General features: G+C 38.3%; 1 protein-coding gene across 3 annotated transcripts in view; it reads right to left on the bottom strand.

The window, feature by feature from the left end:
• TBC1D5 (TBC1 domain family member 5) overlaps positions 1–21,219 on the bottom strand; it is a 475,979-nt gene that overhangs the window by 233,326 nt on the left and 221,434 nt on the right. For all 3 annotated transcript variants that reach the window (XM_075827228.1, XM_075827227.1, XM_075827229.1), the window contains one exon: positions 10,315–10,381. In XM_075827228.1, coding sequence (XP_075683343.1) covers positions 10,315–10,381 — 67 coding nt within the window. The remainder of the gene's footprint in view (positions 1–10,314; positions 10,382–21,219) is intronic.

The raw sequence follows: 21,219 nt of genomic DNA, 5'->3' as shown, positions 1-21,219 counted from the left end.
ATTTCTCCACAGTGGCTGCCTGCCCAGGAGGGTGCAATTTGCTTATGGTATTTTGCTTCCCGACGGGTGAACGGGGCTCAGTAGGATCCTCATTTGTTCTCATTTTGTATATTGAAAGAGCGATAAATGCTGTCAAAATATGTTCCCTAAAATATTTATCTCAGGGATTATGGCTGAGAAGGCTTCTATATATTATATTATAGCACTACAGGTCTATTTAATTATTTTTGATAAAAGTGAAGTCTTTTTAACCAGGAAAACACAATTTTTCAAATAAGGTGTAACAAATGTGGCATCGCTCTCCAAATATATAGTAAATCATTGCACAATATTACGTGTATATGTTAAATAACATGACTTTACAAGATACTTTTGAAGGACTAGAACAATACATTGCATTCAGAATCTGTCAGCACATGCTCAAGAATTTATACACTATCCAGTACTATACATTGCACTTTAAAAAACAACAACTATGGAGCGATCGGCTGGTGCATCTAATAGTCAGAATGCATGCCACAGAAGCAGGAGAATCTGAGCTCTGTGTATGTCGAAGGTCCTGACAGTGCAGTTGTGTGGAAGCGGCATGTACTGTTCTGCGTGTACATCATTTCTTTGTTAGGCCCCATTTACATCATGTTTCTTTACCTACAAAAAGCCGGCAAAAGCTCCCAACATATTCTTGAACATAAGCTGTGACGGATGACTAACAGTGGCATCCGCCACCCAAAGCCAATATGGCATACGGTAAACGTCATGAACTCTCGTGACCTTTTCAAGATGTATACGATTCCATAATAGCCTATGGGGGACAGATGCCACTGTGACAGGCATCCATCACCCGTAGGCTATTGTGCATTCGTTTAACAAATATGTAATGAAAAGCTCATGACATATACGTATAACAGATACCTGTGATGTATACCATACAGTGGCATGTCACCCATGGGCTCACATGTTAAAAACAAACAAACTGTGCAGTGTACTTTATTTGCGGTGTCCTGTTGCATAGGATAGCATATTTTATACCTAAAAAGAAAAAAAACTTATACCAGCCCGATGGGGGCCAGAAGGACACTCTTTTGGCCTCCACCGGGCTAACGGACATTCTAGCCACACCCGCTATGCCTACAACAGAAGCAGCCAGGACCTCTACTCTTCTATGTGCTGACAGGAAGCAGATCCATCTCGAGTTTCTTCTGCCCCTGCCCACTTCATCTGGCTGGTAAGCTCAGGGCAGGGCTGTACCTGATAATAAAATGACACTATAGCTAACAAATAGTGATGGGGCACTGTGGCTGGCAGTATGATGGGGCACTGTAGATTTAATGTGATGGGGCACTCTGGCTGGTATTATGTCAAGCACTGTGGCTGACAATGTGATTAGGTATTCTGGTTTTCATACATTACTGCATCTGTACCATATCAAATAAATAGTCCATAGCAAATGAACATGCCGCTTTTTTTTCGTGTAAGCTGCTAAATGTGACCGCGGGGGAAAAAAAACCGCCTCCGCCTGTTAATTAATGAAACCAATGAGAGGCGGTTTCGGAAGTTTTTTTGGTGCTGATTCCGATGCGGTTTCCGCATCAAGATTAGTAAAAAAACTCCATGTGAACTGGCCCTAAGGCCTTATTCACACAAACGTGTTTAACGTCCGTGATACGCACGTGAAAATCACGCACGTCACACGGACCTATGTTAGTCAATGGGGCCGTTCAGCCAGTCCATGATTTTCACGCAGCGTATGTCTGCTGCGTAAAACTCACGACATGTCCTATACTTGGCCGTTTTTCGCGTATCACGCAGCCATTGAAGTCAATGGGTGCGTGAATATCGTTCACGGCACACGGAAGCACTTCCGTCTGTCGCGCGTGATTCGCGCAACAGTAGATAAAGAAATGAAGGAAAACATAAAAGCACCTTATTCATTTATTTTTCTAAACATCAAAACCGCGTGTCATAAGAATGGCATATGCGTGAAAATCACGCAGCCAACACTGATGACACACGGAAGTGCAACGCGCAAAAAACCGCAGCGTTTTTGCGCGCGCAAAACGCACACGTTCGTGTGAATAAGGCCTAAGTGTGTACTACAATCCATACATTTGGTCAGGAAAATAATGTCCAGTTATAATTTGTCAGTCCAGTGGCATATGTGATGCTGGATTAACAGATTTTTCAGGCTATGTAGATCTGTAATATCTCAAAGGAGAATTCAGATGATGGATGGATGGATGGATGGATGGATGGATGGATGGATGGATGGATGGATGGATGGATGGATGGATGGATGGATGGATGGATGGATGGATGGATGGATGGATAGATAGATAGATAGATAGATAGATAGTGAAATCAACAAGATCTGAAGCCTTTCTTTTATCTTCACTGGCTCTGTGCACTTACTAATGAGGAAATTAACATTGTCCTATCGACTTGAGAAAATCCCAAATTAGATATCAACAAACAATGTTTAATACTCTTCTGAATAACACTTTAATCTCTCCTTTGTTCAAGTTCCCTTGTGGGGATTGTAAATCTCTAACAATCATGATATAAAAAGGCTTTTTAGTGAGGCATACACAAGGAATGTGTTAATAGCTCTATACATAAAAGTGATCTAAATGATTGAAACTTGTTTTACAGTATAAAAAAAAAAGGCATATATTTTGCATTATTAATGTGTGGCTTTGCCTTGATTAAAATGAGTAATCAGGAAGAAAATAAAGAGCAAAAATGGCAACGATTGATGGGAATTCATACACATCTTGAGGAACAGTATCTATTATTTCACGTTTAGTTTACATATAGAGCAAGGTAAGACTTATTGCCCACCAAAACATTGTTCAGCCATAACATTAACCCCTTAACGGATTTGTCCAGTCCCTAAAAATTGATAGCCTATCCTCGATCAGCTGTTTTGAAGGGGCTGCAGCGCTCGTACGAGCGCCGCTTCCCCTTCATTTCCACTTCTGCACTGTGAATCGTCGACACACGTGTAGCGGTGATTCACAGGTTATGCAGCCTTTTCTCCCATTCACTTCAATGGTAGAAAAATGCTGCAATACCTGTGAATAGGCCATGAATTTTTAGGGACTGGACAACCCCTTTAAGGGTGCAGCTATTTTGAGCCTTGTAAACTAAGCCAACCAAAAAGTGGTATAAGGAAGAGAAAAGTGTCTAACATGTTGAGCAATATGCGCCAAATTTACATGCGCCATTTTGATAAATTTGGCAGATCTTCTGGTTGCCTGGTCTAAGTTAACGCTGTCTAAATGTTACAAAGCATTAGTAAATCTGCTCCGTTCCCTTCAGCTGAATAAACAATTTAAGGCACCGCACAAGGATTTAGAAAATGTTTCACTTTGTATTGTAGAGCACCATTGAGTAAAGATATAGCTGCCAAGAGGCCCAAAATTACAACTCCTGTTTTCTTGGGGAATTTATTTGGTTATGGAGCTACATTTGAGACGCTTGGCCACCAAAAGTATTGCAGTATTACAAGTACCTGGAAACGCTGCAGCTGCCGTCTTTTTTCCCCACTCCACATTTTGTGCCCTAATTTTGACACGCCATACCTTGACCTTCCTCTGTCTAATCCTTGGTACTTTGATAATCTCTCTCATTGCTCATCTTCTCACTGGAATCTGGTTACGTCCCTGTCTTGTGACTTTGTACTTCGTCACCTTCTGTTATGACTTTCAATTAACAACAACTGTACGCCTCTACTGTTTCTGGACCATGGGTGACAAGTTGCAAACTTGACCTCTACGAATGTGCATCATCATCCCCCATTGCTAAGGTCAAGATCTTACTCTGGTTACTCGGATTCTCCTCTCTGGTCCATAGTCTTAGTGTATCTATGTAATACACCTGGGGAAAAAACACTTTGAACTGAAGGTGAACAGTGTGTTTGTCATTCAACCAGTTAAGGACCACCCACTCTATATTTATACGGTGCGGATTTAAGCTTGCTTCCCCAATGATTAGGCAGCTGAATGTCAGGTGCCCAGTAGTCAGAGACTGCCAGGGACCCTGGAGTGAAGACAGAAGTGGTTTTTGCGGCTTTTGTCTGGTCTGTACTTACGTACACAATGCTCAATGAGCGCTGTGTATAGAATAGAGGCAACGGCAGCTATTGGTCCCAGTAATAATGTGACTGGTTACATGATCGCCGGGATGCCGGTAAAAGAAGGCTACTGCTGGGTCTAAATAGGTCCAGAGACCACTTACAGTGACAATAGTCATTATATCAAGGTTGTTTACCCCTGTAACTGGGGCTCTAGTGCAGTCCCAGTTACAATGGATAGGATACAGTAGTTTAAAAAAAATAAAATGAAATAATATATTCCCCAGAAGACCTTGGGGGACAGGCCATAAGTTTAAAAAAAAAGTTAATAAAAATGACATATAGAATAACCCAACAAAAAAACGTTCCCTCGCCAATCATTTTCGTAACACTAGCCCTGACCCAATTACCCTAAAATAGACATGTAATATATCAAAATTTACAATAGACAACGACAATCACAAATAAAAAGTCTATTTTAGGGTAACACTATATTATTACCAGGGGAAAAAAAATTTGATATAAAGTAAAAAAGCATATTTTTTTACTAGTTTCTATTTCAAACTATAACCGCAAAAATGCTAAAAGAGCAAAAATGAGACTCTGTTCACATCTGCATTGGGGTCCTGTTCTGACGTTCCGTCTGAGGTTTCCGTCAGAACGGGACCCTAAGCAGACAAAAACTGATACCGACGGAAACCAGAGGTTTCAGTTTCCATCACCATTGATTTCAATGGTGACGGAGCTGATGCCCGTGGTTTCCGTTTGTCTCTTTTGTGTACCGGATCCGTTGTTTTGCCGGAGGCAATAGCGTTGAAATCAATGGTGATGGAAACGGAAACCTCTGGTTTCTATTGTTGTCAGTTTGTGTCTGCTCAGGGTCCTGTTCTGACAGAAACCTCAGACGGAACGTCAGAACGGGACCCCAACGCAGATGTGAACTGAGCCTTATGTGTATAAAAATCAGCAGAAAAGAGACCTGCATTGGTCACGAAACAAACCTTGAAAAAATCACAGGTTCTAGCCTAACAAATAAAAAGTTTACAGTCGTTTAACTAGCGCATGCTAAAAATGTTTAGACGGTGCCAGTTTGATTTCGCAATACACGAGAGTGGATTGAACAGAATAGTATGTGTTTCACAATACTGGAAATTAGATACCAAAACACTGAAAAAAGCAATACTATGATTATTGTTACTGGGCTACGGGATTTCTTTACAGGAACTGAATGCGAGCATGAAAGCCACATGGTTTACCATAAGGGGTAAGCACATAACTTTTTAATATAATTTTTTAACTTATAAGAATAATCATATTGTCATTAATTTTTCAATGTGCAATGCAAGAAAAAGATTTAATATTCCAATTTAGTCTTGTATTGTGAAAGGCATCTTGGAGAGACTCTTGTGGTAAATAAAAATAATTTTATTATATGGCTCCCCTATGAATCACATCCTTTCGTTTGGAAAAGGGAAGAAATACAACACAGCAGAGCCTAGGACTACCATGGGTAGTATTTAAGACAAGGACCCGCCTCAATGCCTACACCTGCTGTTTACTAGTATAAATGTTTAATGATTCAGTGCCACACAACTACCAGTTAAGTCCATTTTCAACCTCTCTCAATAAATACCAGTATTACAGAAAATCCATGCCATTGTTGGTGCCAATATACTGCATAGTGCTTTATAATATGAAAACAACTCAGCTTGAAAGTTGTAGATACAAAATTTCCCCAAAACCACGTCTTGTGAACCGTTACCTAAGAGGATCACCATGTTACCCTAGTGTAAAGCAGCCTGAGCAAATACAAGTCGACAGAAACGGGGAGGTAAACAAGGTATCTGAAGGGTCAAATCTGCCTTCCATCTTACATTAACTAATGGATAATATAGTCCAACTGCAACATATCTCAAAAGATCAAGCTGTTGACCCCTACCTTAAAGTAATTTCACAAAAAGGACATTTCTGGTATATTACACAGTTACATAGTTGATGAAAAAAGACATAGATCCATCCAGTCCAACCTTCTGTGTTGATCCAGAGGAGGGCAAATACCCCTTATAAGGCAGATGACAATTGCTCCATATTAAGGAAAAAAAATTCTTGCCGACTCAAAATATGGCAATCAGAATAAATCCCTGGATCAACGCCCCATCTCCAGAACCTAGTATATATAACTTGTAATATTACATTTTTTAAAAAGGCTTCCAGGCCCTTCTTGAACTTGTTCAACAAATTAACCCTCACATCTTGTGGCAGAGTGCTATTGTCTCACTGCTCTTACAGTAAAGAATCCCGGTCTATGATGAAGGTGAAATCTTATTTCCTCTAGATGTAGAGGATGCCCCTTTGTCATGTTTACAGACTTAGGTATACTGATAATGGTATGAAGATGGAGAAGACAGTAGGATTGTTGGGGGTCGGAAAAGTGAGAGAAAGCGTCAGAATTTGAAGTTCGAACATGTCAAGAAGGAATTTATATTCATAAGAATGTTACAATACCAAACAATTTTAATGAAGGCAAAGTGCCATATAGGAGGACAGTAATGTTCTTCATATACATGACACACTATGGATATCTGATGTTTCAGGCTAGGGGGTTTATATACCCGCCCCAGTATACTGTACAGGCACAAGGCAAAATTAATAAGGTGTCTCAAGAAGGATCTCTCACTGAAGATATATGCTGCACGATGAGTCAAGAACAGGGTGTTGTGCTGAAGGTCATTTTGTTTTGAACTACATAGTAATATTTTGGGAATGCATTTCACGGATAATCCAATACCTAGATTTTTTAATGGATGCAAGGGTTAAGGTATTTTAGTGTATGAATTATCAAATCAAGTTCTTTCTTTCATATACCAAAATTCATACAAAAATGTCATGAAACAAACTTCAAATGAGTGACTCCCAGAGACAAAATATACAAAGATATACAAAAGCCTACGTCTTACATAGAACACAAGTCCAACCAATGCTCTCTACTTACACACAATCACATGTGATCGGATTAGATGAAAAGAAAACAGAATATGTAATGACAGCAGTGTATTCAATGGACTGGAAAAGAGATATTTTTTTTTTGCCATGTTTAAATTAATTAATGATGCTAATAAAACTCATAATTAACATCTGCTCAATATGTTTGTGTGTGAAATTGCGCCTTTAAATATTCTGAGTGGCATACATAAAATATGCTGCTCAGATCAAAGTAAATGTGAGGAGCAGAAGAAGAGGGTATAGGGATATTTACGATGTGATAAATGGCACATTGTAGGCACACCAATATGGTTCAAGCAATAAGAGCACCACAGATGACACCCAATGATAGAAGTATACTAGACTTATTGCTAACTATTAAACGCTCTGTGTGTAGAAAGGCAGCAAATACCAGCCAAATAAGTCTACCACCTTTACCGTAAAGCTAGAATAATAGTAAAACCAAGCAATGAGGTATAAAGCCCGGAATCCATGATTCTCCAGAGTGAAAATGAAGACAGCTTCCATTGAACTCAATGATTAATCCATCTTCAATAAAGAGGTTATCTGGGATTTTAAAATTGATGACTTATCCTTAGGATGGGCCATCAATACTAAATCGGTGGGGGTTCAACTCTCGGCACCTCCGCCGATCAGTGGCCATTCACTTGAATAAGACAACGCTATAAAACCTTGCACAGTCGCTACGAAAGTAACAGCGCGTGCAGCACAAAAAAATAAAATAAATCGATGTAAACAATGAAGGGGCTGCGGCGCTAATGGGCGGCTGTGCTGAGAGTCGGACCCCCACCGATCTAAAATAGATGTCCTGTCCTAAGAATAGGTCATCAATTTTAAAACCCCAGTTAACCTCTTTGACGTCCCTTTAGTGGCAGCTGCAGGCAGCAACAACTTTATTATTTAATTGGGAAAAAGTGGGTTTAATCGACTATTGACCTGTTTACCCAAATGCAAGTTTAGAATTCGTACACTATAGGTCCATGGTCCAAAAGACAAAAACAGCTACAATTGCATGTTACAGGGCTGTACAGCAGCAGTTCCCAAAATGATGCCCCCCTCTCTGACCTCAGTCAGTCCTCTGCAGCTATTGGCTGAAGCTGCACCACACTGATGTCAGCCAATAGCTGCAAAGCACTGACTGATGTTAAAAAGACAAGGGTTGGTTGCATTTCACAGAAACGTGCACTTTGGTGCCATACGTTCATAACCACTGACTAGCTACAATTTACACTGTTATAATGCAATTCCTGTTCTCCTACCTTATATCATGCTTGATTTATTTTTCAAACTTACAGGCAATCCAGATGGATGCGATGCAATATTTTGCACTTACGACATGATACAATGTTGCAGAGTGAGGGCATCATTTCCCAGATCATCAACTTGCTAGAGCATTTTACACCCTACACCAGTCCCACACAGAAGTAAGGGATAATGGTGTCTTCCCAAATTGAGCAGAAGACCCACCCAGGATAGGAGAAGTCTGAACATTACTGCGCAAATCCTCCTTGATTTCAGGACCATGAAAAGTTTTTTTTACACGGCCTGGTTTCCTGGCCATAAACGAGCGCCGATCAACGTTAATAATATGTTTATCAGCGCTGGTTTGCTCCATTTGCATGGAGCAAAAATAGTTAGTATGGGGACGAACGATCATTAACCCTTTAGTGACCAGCCTATTTTAGACCCTAATGACCAAGCTATTTTTTTTTTTTCGTTTTTCTACAGCGGCATTCAAAGAGCTATTTTCCCGTCGACATAGCTATATGAGGACTTGTTTTTTGCAGGATCAGTTGTACTTTTTAATGGCACCATTTTGGGGTACATATCAGTTTTTTATTAACTTTTATTAACTTATTTTTTTTGGGGGGGGACAGAAAAAAGCCTGAAATTTCGACCTCGTTCTATGCGCTTTAAGTTCACGCCATTCACTGTGCGGCGTAAATAATGTTACCTTTATTCTACGGGCCGGTACGACATATGTATAGTTTTTTTACGTTTTACGACTTTTGCACAATAAAAACTCTCTTGAACTAAAATTATTTGTTTTTGCATAGTCGCGTTCCAAGAGCCGTTTTTTTGTTTATTTTTCAGTCAAAGTAATGATATAAGGGCTTGTTCTTTGCGGGACGAGGCGTAGTTTTGATTGGTACTGTTTTGGGGTACATGGAATTTATTGATTAACTTTTATTATGACTTATTTGGGGGGCAATGGAAAAAAAATAGCAATTTCGCTGTTGTGTTTTGCGTTTTTTTTACGGCGTTCACCGTGCGGTTTAAATTACATGTTAACTTTTCTGTTTTGGTCATTACAGTCACGGCGATACCCAAAAATTTTTTTTTTTTTTACGGTAATTTTTATTAATCATTTTTATTTAACAATAATTAATTCTTTTTTTTAGTCCCACTAGGGGACTCCACTATGCGATCTTTAGATCGCAGGTATAATGCTTTGGTATACTTTGTATACCAGAGCATTATTGCCTGTCAGTGTAAAACAGACAGGCAATCAATTAAGACGTGCCTCTGGCACATCCTAATATGTATAACACCTGGGCAGGCCTGGTGGCCTTTGTCAGGCCCCCCACTGCTAGGACACCCCATCGGAGGCCCGCAATTGCATTTGCGGGCCGCCGATGTGTGACAGAGGGAGCTCCTTCCCTCTGTAAACAATTTAGATGCCACGGTCGCTATTGACCGCAGCATTTAACGGGCTAAACGGCCGCGATCTAAGTAAACTTCGATCGCTAGCGTTGGAGCAGAAGCCCGGCTGTTATCAGACAGCCGAGCCCCTGCTTCAGCCTGCACGGGACACCCGTGCAGGACTTAGGCTAGGCTGCCGCCTTTTCACGGTAGCCTAGTCTAAGGCCCCTTAGTGACCGCCTTCAAAAGGCGTATTGGTGGTCACTAAGGGGTTAATATGATTGTTCGTCCCCCACACAGTGTGCATCTTGTCGGCAGCACATCCCGTTTACACGGGGAGATGTGATGTCCACAAACGGTCATTTTTTCCGGCAGCATAAAAGATGTGATCAGACGACAAACTAGCGTTTTCATGTTTCTCAGCTACTCGCTGCCACGTTTACACAGGGCAATAATCGGTAACGAGTATTCGTATGAACGCTCGTTCGCCTGATCATCTACCTCTGTAAAATGGCCTAAATGTTTTGTTTTCTTTTGATTATGATTGAGTAATGTAAGGACATAAAGAAAGAAGAAATAAACATTTAATGAAATACCTGTATGATATAAAGATTTGCTCTGGATTGGGAGCTGGCTGAGGCCTTTTTTCTTCTACAGACACTCCTGTAGGAGAAAGAAAAAATATATATATATAATACATTCCTAAAACGACCTGCAAATTGTAGCCATGCAAAAAATAATAATAATGATAATTTCCTTTTAGTAAAACCAAAGCTATGTTAATGCGTTCTATGAATAGTACATTTAAAAACTCTTTGGAAAAGTAATTCTGCATATGTGACAAACTAATGTGACCCATCATTTCATAACATTCACTTTACAAATAACATTTTTAAATCTTACTGGTTACACGGCTCTTAGCAGATGTGAACAGAGTCTACGCACCAAGATAAAGAGAATTTGCACCCCAACAAAAAGGTCATTGGCCATATACTAGTAAATTGCAAGATAGAGCAGCAGCAAACGTTTAACAATTATGTTTACTTTATTAACAGTGAAATTGTCATTTTACTATCTTAATGCGGCTGCCATATTTGCAAAAATGACAACAGGAAGTGCTGCCGTATTGGTTTCACTTTTGAATTTGCTTCTTGGAAATTGAAGACCACCACTCATTTTGTCAGCATGTTCTGTCAATGTCAAAGTGGTAGTTACCATAAAGCTAATTCAAAGATGGCAACCAAAACGGCTGCACTTCCTGTTGTCACTTTGCCAAAAATGGCCACCATAAAAAAACAGAATATAAGCAAATATCTATGTAAAGAAAAGAAACATACTTATCAAACTTTGCATATCGCATTAGCTTCTAATTTACTAATATATGGCCATTTTTACATTTCAGGAGACATAAAACTATAAGAACAAAAACAGAAGAGTAATAATGTTGACATAATAAGTTCCAATATAGCTCCAATGTATCAACCAAACCCAAGACATAGTAATGAATCTTGTTACATCTGTGTATTAATAGCCTTATAGAACACGTAATTGTCTTAAAAACGTGTATTTTATGTTATTTAACTTATACCCTATGGCATTTCCTAGTCGAATGTGTGAAAGACAGGGAATTACCGCTAGATTAATGCCCTGCAATACTGACACAATCAGATTTCCACATTATTTAATAGAAAACATTTTAGCCTATAACTAAAACGAGAGGTTGATTAAGTTTGACAACAGACTGGAGTAAGGATACAGCTGCGGGTTCGGTTTTTCTGAAAACAAATGCGTTCAATATGGAAAACATGGAAGCTATAAAACAAATGGCAAATTGTCTTCTAATATCTGAAAATAGGCTTTTATTGGGGAATATGTGAATTTTATTGGAACGTGTGATTTGGTTGCTTCTAGATTTATGCCAGAGATTTATGTGAGGAATCATTTTGAAACGTTTGCACAACCTAATCCCATACATGCTGCAATATTCTCATTAGGAAACATGTAATATAATTTATCAGTTATATATAAATGGGCGACACTAAATCAATATAAAAGCCACATAAATGCTTTTCTTTGCTTAAACTTAAATCACTGTTGCAAAGGAGCATCAGACGAACATTTCCAAAATTAGTAAAGAATATCTAATACAGCTTTCCTATTTTCTATACCAAAACCGAGCTTTATAGGCTTAATTTCTTAAAGTGAATATCCACCTTTTAAAGAGGACCTGTCATCAGGTCATAATTTAAACTGGTTAACTGACCTGAATAGCACTGTCTCGGACTACAGCGCCGTTTTTCTTTTTACGGGATCCCCGTTCCAGAGTTATGGCCCACTGTTGTGTTGGCTCCCTATATGCGAATTTGCTGTACTTAGTCAACAGGGCGTGAACTACCCTCATACTCCCAAGGTGAAGCAATCTTCCCTGCCTCTGATGTTGACCAATCAGCGCAAGGCAGCTTGAGGGCATTCCCACCTCGTTGGCGAACTACAGAAAATTAGCATAGAGGGAGCCAACACAACAGAGGGCCACATCTCTAGAATGGGGAAGCTGGTCCAGGCAAAAAATAAAAGTGGTGCTGGAATTAAGGAGACAGCGCTAGCCAGATCGGTTAAACAGTTCAATTTATATGACCTAGTGACAGGTCCTCTTTAACACTGTCATTTCACCTCCATAATTCTGCACGGATTAATTTCTTAACATATCTTTATTGCAGTTGGAGCCATGTTTTCCTAAAAATCCCCTACATGGACAGTTAAAAATGTTGGCGGCCTTCAGCAACTTCTTAGAAACTTACTGCATACTGTAATATTTATTACAGAGTTCAATGTACACTACAATCAGTATGTGGTAAGCGCCCTCTAGAGGTGACTGCAGACAGACAGAATTTAATATTTTAACTCCAGGTCTATGCAGGGGATTTAAAGATCTGTATCAGAAAAATATATTAAGAAAATCATCAGCATTGAATTTTCTACCGATTTTATGTAAAAAAATCAAACCAAAATTATGTTCAATACTGGTCACTCAACAAACCACTTCGTACATGGGAACATCGAAGTCAAATGTAGAAGTCCAGTGGGGATCTGAACATAGATACATACAATAGTATGCAATGATTAGTACCGTAAATTAATATCATTGTGGATTCTGAGAAGCATTTTGTCATAGACCTATTACTTTTCTTGTGCTGATCCTAAAGTTACAGCCTATATTATAGTCCAGAGCTGCATTTACATTTTTGCTAGTTGTCATTGGACACCGCCAACAAACTTGTCATCAGGATGAGAAAAAAAGGGGTTTGCTTTCTTTTTTAAAGAAACAGCACCACTCAGGTCCATGGGCTGTGTCTGGAACTGCAACACAGTGGCGAGGTTAATGGGGGAAAAAAAAATCAGACTAGACATCCCCTTTAACAGCTTAGGCTCAGTTTACACTTATCTGCAGTTTTATCATCCATGTGACGGACTTCTTCGTTATTTCAGCTCTGCAGCCAACAAAATTGTGAATGCTGCTCTGAACTATAATACAGACATATCTTTAAAGTGCAGGTCCATCAGAAACCGTCACCTGGCCACTATGCTATTAATAAATTAAAGGAAAAGAATCAGTTTGTTAAAACACATCTGATTGATATGTCATAAAGCCATATAAAGCTGTACAATGCCAGAAGCAGTGGTATTGACCTAATATGCTTGTTGCTGGTTATATGAGAATGTTTCACACACAAATATTAGATTGCCATAAATTAGATAAATTGGCCTTAAATGCTGCTTTACCCACATACTGTACCAATATTTTGGTATATACTTTCCGGAGGTATACAAGGTAATTCTAATTACAGACCAAGTTAATTATAGAACTAGAGAACAATAGGAGAAATGAATGATAATTATGGAACGACTAGTGTGAGCTAATAACTGGTTCTAGGAAGCAAACTATTTTTTATCATAGATTACAGAGTAGAAGAAAGCACAAGAAAGGAGTATGAAAAATACACTGAATTCATATGAATTAACGCCTCTTAGAAATATGGAGGTCTATGCTACAATATATTGAAATAAAATATATAAAATATAACCAACTTTAAAAACTCCATTAAAGTGTTATGGGCAACATGATATTGTGTGTGTGAACAAAAAAATAAAGTACTGTAAACTCTATTCAAATGAATATGTTGTAGCCGAACAACTGGAATACCTATATACCTGTATGTACAATATGGTAGATGAGGACAGTAGATATAAAGCCTCTATGGGAAGGTAAGGGAGTACTCAGGTGATTGCATCATTGATCTGATATAGGAAAAATGGTCCCACTGCATCTCATATTAACTCAGCAAAGCTGTAAGGGGTGTGTCTGTCAACAAGATTGTCGACTGCTTCCAATAGCAATCAGTAGAATTAATGAAGGTCTGGGCTGTAACTTAAGACACAATTACAAAAGTTGCTTAACTTTTTATGTAGGTTATACCTAAATATAAAACAGTGAAAATGTTTTCAAAGGTGGACATACATATTAAAGAGCAAATCAAGTCACAACAATTATCAGTATAATTCAGATTACTAACGGATATCACAAAGTGTTGTACAGGACATGTAGAGAGGAGTGAGAGAACGTTATAGATGATAGAATAATTTATCTGGCTCAGAAATCTAGTTGCCACTCTTAAAGCCAATTCAATCATTATGTGCTCAACTTGGTTGAACTTTTACTACCCCAGCACTAAATACTATATTATACTGCACCGAATGGACTACAATAGGAAACTTCTCTCTTCAGTTGTATGCACAATGCCCTCCAGTTCAGAGTGGAGTAGCTCAGTCATGTCGACAATCTTGTTTCTATGGATGCATTCATTAACAACAGAAATCTTTATATTGTAGGGATTTGTCAGACAGCACGTCCCAACAACCAGTCTGCTTCAGGTTGCTTTAGCTTAAAGAGGCTCTGTCACCACATTATAAGTGGCCTATCTTGTACATAATGTGATCGGCGCTGTAATGTAGATTACAGCAGTTTTTTATTTTGAAAAACTATCATTTTTGACGGAGTTATGACCTATTTTAGCTTTATGCTAATACGTTTCTTGGGTAGTAAAAGTTCAACCAAGTTTATCACATAAAGATTGAATTGGCTTTAAGAATGGCAACTAAATTTCTGAGCCAGACATATTATTCTATCAGTTATAACGTTCCCTCACTCCTCTCTAAATGTCATGTACAACGACTAAGTATTAGTAGTTCCAGCTCTGATGGATCTAGAGCCGCATGTAATACGCTGCAGGAGTAATGTATGGCTAGCTGCAACTTTTCCAGTGGCAACAGGCGATCACTGGGGGTTTCAGGAGCTGGACCGCATGGATTAGCTGATCGACAGGATGATTTCTTTTAAAGAGGCTCTGTCACCACATTATAAGTGCCCTATCTCCTACATAATCTGATCAGCGCTGGAATGTAGATAACAGCAGTGGTTTTTATTTTGAAAAACGATCATTTTTTAGCAAGTTATGAGCAATTTTAGATTTAGTTTCTTAATGCCCAACTGGGCGTGTTTTTACTTTTGACCAAGTGGGTGTTGTAAAGAAGTGTATGAGGCTGACCAATCAGTGACCAATCAGTGTCCTACACTTCTCATTGTTCCAGCCCAGCATGATCCACAGCACAGTGAGATTGTGCAGTGAAAGAAGCTGGGCTGGAACAATGAGAAGTGTAGGAGACTGATTGGTCACTGATTGGTCAGCCTCATACACTTCTTTACAACACCCACCCACTTGGTCAAAAGTAAAAACACGCCCAGTTGGGCATTAAGAAACTAAATCTAAAATTGCTCATAACTTGCTCAAAAATGATCGTTTTTCAAAATAAAAACCACTGCTGTTATCTACATTCCAGCGCCGATCAGATTATATAGGAGATAGGGCACTTATAATCTGGTGACAGAGTCTCTTTAAAAAAAAAAAAAAAAAGGGGTTGTCATAATGGGAAAACAGGTTTCAGTTCTCAACTGTAATGAAAAATGTCATGTAGTGGTTAGAATCTATACTGATGAGTTAAATAATATTAGATGGAGACTGTATTCTTTTGATACCTAAACCTCATTTAGGTATAACGGCCATACGGATCGACTCAATACCACAAGCTATATACATACTATAAGCAACTAACTTATTATTGATGAAAAGTGAGTTTAAGCAAATAGAGGTACTGCAAAAGCATCATGTGATGAGAATGCTGGATCCTGTAGTTCTCCAGCAGCCCACAGGTTGCTCAGAGTGCTCTGCGGTTGGTCTTTTGACAAACCACAAGTTGATAGACAAAATAATTAACTTCTGGAATTTAAGTACATAACATCTAGTGTGCCGACAACATCAAAGCCCCCATGCTACATAACACATAGCAGAAAGGAATGTGCACACACAAAAGCATAACATTCAGGTAAAAGAGTGGCGGTCATGGAAAAATTAAACACCCAAAGGATGAGTAATGTATTAATAGACGGCCATTAAAGACTGATTTAGGGTGTGATAAATCATCGAAACATATCAAGCCATGTAAAAATGAGACAAGTATCAAGCCGTGACCCCAAAACCGACGTCTAAAAGGGGTGAATCTAAATAATAATCATGGGAAAGTAAACGCCACGGAGACTTCTCTTTTGTTTTACATTTCTAGATGTAATGCTTTATGCTGCGACTTTTATATATCTGTGTCTAAATGGTTTGTGCACCTATTAAGATTTTGCTTCTTGCAATGAAAACAAAATTGAATAGTAATTTTGTTTCATTAACAATATTAAAGTGAAGAATTCAGTTTGGTGTGTGGGGAAATAGCAATAAAGTTTTCAAGAGGAAAAAAAATGGCTTTGTTCCTTCAATCCCTAGTTGAAATTAATTATAGCAAATGTTTATGAAAACATCTGTTCCATATAGTTATAAATTCTTAATTTTAGCATAGATGAGTCCAGGCTCTCTTTATTGTTTTGAAAGATAACAAACTCTGACAAATAAAAAGGTATGTAAGAAAAGGCATTATAAATTTGCATTCGTACGGCACCCCGTTTGCACGCAGCCAATTTCAGGAAGAATGTGAGGTCTTGCCATTAAGTTGAATGAATGAGGAATCTCTGAGGGAAGAGCGGCTTTGTGTTTTCTAATCAACAATACAGAGACATACCGTAGATAGGGTGCTCGTTTTAGGACGGTTTATTTATTTGCATGTTGTATGGAAACCTTGCATATGATTTTGCCAGTATTAAAAAGGATTATAATTATAAAGAGTCAGAAAATATCTATATTATTGTACTACTAAATATACAGTATTACCAATTACATAGAAGACCCGTACATATGATCCTAGAAAGTCCCCTATTTATATATGCATGTTATCTTCTGCTTTAGAAGCAATCTTTTAGGTCCATGACTGAGAGTTAAAGGGAGCACTGTACTCCGCTATCTCCGTCAGTCCCATAGAGTTGAATGAAGCAGTAGCGTGCATGTGACGGACGTGCCATTCCGTTCTTGTGATCAGTGGGAGTTCCAGCAATAAGGTCCCCAGCAAACAGACACTTATCACCTACCCTGTAAATAGGTGAAAAATGTTGTTTGTGGGGAAAAACCCTTTAAAATCTGCAAAATAAATCGCTTACTGTATTTTTTTACTATATTTCTAGGAGATCGTACCTATAGCATGATTCTACAAAATACTTAAAGGGGTTCCCACAACTCACAAGAAAGGTGATAAACGTTAGCTTGGGGTCTGACCACAAAAACTTTCACCGATTGAAAAAATGTCCGTCTTCCTGTGGAAGGCAGAGGTGGGAGGTGTAGTAAGGAGGAATGGCCGAGCATGCAGGCAGCCCACTCCATACAAGTCTTTCATACTACTCATCCCTACAGTGGTATTCAATAGGAAGAGGAACTGAGGACACGGGACCCATTTTCAAGCAAATCGGTGGGAGTTTAAGCAGTTGGACCCCCACCGATGTTACTTATCCTTAGGGAAAATCCCTTTCATCCAAGCTTTTATGCATTTAGAGGTTACATACGAGAAGATGAGAGTTTGGATCTCATTTACAGACTACCATAAACGTTAGTCTAATATCTCTTTTATGGATTCCTCAACAAAACTGTGAAAAGTTTGACTTTCCCTCCTAAACAGCATTATATTACTGGATTACGCACATAGCTACCAGGAACAATTCCAATAAAAACATATTATATTTAAGTTGGACCCTTAAAAATATGGAATTACAATGTTATCATAATGTGACAACGTCCATGAGCAGTAAGCGGCCCATGTAACCTGCAGAGTACGGCCCATGCAGTGTTGCTCCTGCTTGTAAAGGAAGAAAGTCAGATTATACAATTACATTAGAGAATTGTCGATTCCGCTCTATAGTCTTAAAATTGCTCCAAGGTAAAGCTTCACTTTTAATTACTGCATACTATATATATATATATATATATATATATATATATATATATATATATATATATAGTGTTATACAATATATATAATAATTGAAGTCTTCTGGGATATAGATATATATATATATATATCTATCCCGGAAGACTTCAATTCCTCTGCCCTGCCAGAAAAGTGTTTGATTCGGGCAGATATTGGGCACTACCTTGTGTATCCTCATTATCCATTCAGAAATATTGTAAAATATACAATTTTACACGCACGCGCTGCATTATTTTCTGCCTTTGATTTGGCATCTTTACATTTTAAAGTCGAGAGAGAAATATTGAAGGACATACTATTGCATCAAACCATATTGTAGCAGATGCTGAGATGAACCCTTGCCGAACAAGAGAATACTCCTAGTCCACCCGACCACGATTCAAACAATTTTTTTCCATTAACGTATCAAAAATAAAGTTTCATGCTAGTAAAATAGGCCACTTCAGAAACCTAATTTTTATTTTGCTAATTATATTCACGTTTGTCATTCTCCCCGTTTGTGTTCGAGCCAGGCATGCCGTCAGCTGTATGTTAAATCTAGTATGTATTTCTGCTGTAAGACTACCTGTATGGATACTGCAAAGTGTCCTAGTCTATTCGAACATGGACTTTCAAAGATAGAATGCATTTCCCATCTTGAGCAAGAGAGGGTGCTAGAGAGTTTAGGATGGCTTCAATAGCAGCGGCACCGGTATAAGAGTACATGTACTGCTCTTTTGGAGTTCCTGAACAACACCCTTTCATCAGTGTTAAACTCAATTTACACCAAATACACTTTTAAAATGATTAAAAAGAGCAAGCTCCAGGCAGTGTTCAGAAGCTGAGAATAATGCCATCAGCACAGAAATGAAGTGCACTACACTTCTGATATTTATAAAATAATTATTAGGACATAAAGTTGATGTGGCAGATTGAACTTCACAATTTTTTTTATTTGAGAAGAAAATCAACTTTAAAGGAAGCGTACTCCACATAAGAACAGCCGGCATTTATGGCACAGCTTTATTTCATTTTCACATGGTACCTCGGGGTTTGTAGGTCTAGACCGCAGTTTTCTGCAACTTCCATCAACAGTTCTATAAGCAAAGTAGTTAATCAGTGCTACAGATAAAGGGTTAATAAGGATGTTACCGTATTAATCTATAAATTTTACTTAATTCAATAACTTTTTTCATTTTTAATTTTGAAATGTAATTTTTTTTAAGAGGGGTAAAAAACACAACAACATTATCATAATTATTATTATTATTATTAATAATAATAATACATTATTTTTATTTTTTTGACTTTTTCTCTACCCAGTATTTTTTAAAAATACTCATCATTCCTTACACATTTTTTTAACTTTTTTTATTTTAATTCTATGTAAAATGTTACAAAAAATTATTATTATGCTAATTATTTTTATTCTTGCAACAAAAACAGAGCTATAATTCATGGAAGTATATTTTGAAACCGATATTTATAAAGGTCGATGATTAATGAATTAAAAAGGGCAGACACGGGCGGTACATCACAAATAACTAGCATGTGACAATATGTATGGCACGTTACTACAGAAAATCGACTTTTACCAAGAAATATATTGGATCCCTATTTACAATCACATGTATACATTATATTTACCACGATAGGCTAAATAACAAAAGGTTTTAATTTTACAACTTAAGAGATTTAAAAAAATAAAATAAAAATGTACTATAATATCAAATAACAATTCAAAGGCCTTCTTCACGCAGTGGTGCAGTTCTGCAGGTTGTAGTTTTATTTTTGTTAATTGCTTAAGAAAATCTTGAAACTTTTTTCTTGTATTAACCCAATCCCAATTTTTACGAAATAAGAGACAAATATAAAAACTGAATGAAAACTGAACTATGTGAACTGAGCCGAAGAACTCACACACACTGCCATATCACAGATCCGTTTTCCACTGATTTGTTAAATGGTGTCCATTATACTGTACCTCAGTTTGCCTCGGGTATTCATACAGAATCTGAGAGAATTGTTCCAATCATGTCGTATTATAGGGAAGAATAGAATGCACCACAGAGGCACCATATAACCGCACAAGTGCCCTTGGCTTTGTAATAATGATCCACAGGGACTCCGTGTGCCGCCATACAGGGTCCACACGTATGAAATGTGACAACCTATCATTCCTTTCTCTAAATAATAAGGGTAGTTGTCTTTAAAATCAAAACAGCTGTTAATATATTGTAATGAACGTTTGATTAATCTATAAGGCTGTGTGTGCACAGTGTGGATAAGAGGCATAAAAATACACAGACTATCCGCCCTGGCCCGCGCAGGGAAATCTGGCCGAAAGACGTAACCAAATTGTGGTACAGTTTTTCGGCCAGGAATGTCCGCTGCAGAAAACAGCAGGTAAAAAAAAAAAGCCTATACTTACCCGTAGCCGTGGCAACGCATTCCTCTGACATCCTGCAGGCCATCCTTTTGGGATGACGTTTCATCCCTTGTAACGGTTAGAGACTGCGATTGGCTGCAGCAGTCGCATGGGGTGAAACGTCATCCCTGGAGGCCAGGCTGGATGCAGAAGCAGAGAGATCTGGGTAAGTATAACTTTTGATTTTTCCTGAGTTGCAATTTTTGCGACAGAACTCGCTCCTTTTTCGCCGCAAAACTCACAAACATCTGCTATTTGTTGCAGATTTTACCTCCACATTGAATTCAATGGGGAAAACCCGCAACAGAAAAGCAGCGATTCTGCAACATAAATGGACATGTCGCGGATTAAAAAACTGCACCGCAGGTCAACTTATGAATGTTTTTTCGGCTGTTTTTTTACGCAGCGTGTGGACGAGATTTGTTCAAATCTCGTCCACTTTGCTGCTGCTACTGTAATATGCTGCAGATTTTCTGCAATCAAATCCATTGCGGAACATCTGCCGTATTTACGCTATATGTAGACTTACCCTAAAGGGAACAAACTTTGTGGCACTTCTGATGATTTTAACTTTTATGAAACCCAGAAAAATATTATTATTAAGAACTATAAAATTCCGCTCGCT

Source organism: Rhinoderma darwinii, chromosome 5, assembly GCF_050947455.1.
Source record: "Rhinoderma darwinii isolate aRhiDar2 chromosome 5, aRhiDar2.hap1, whole genome shotgun sequence".
NCBI lineage: Eukaryota > Metazoa > Chordata > Amphibia > Anura > Rhinodermatidae > Rhinoderma > Rhinoderma darwinii.
Note: the sequence above shows the minus strand (reverse complement) of the source record. Positions and strands in the feature narration are given on the sequence as shown.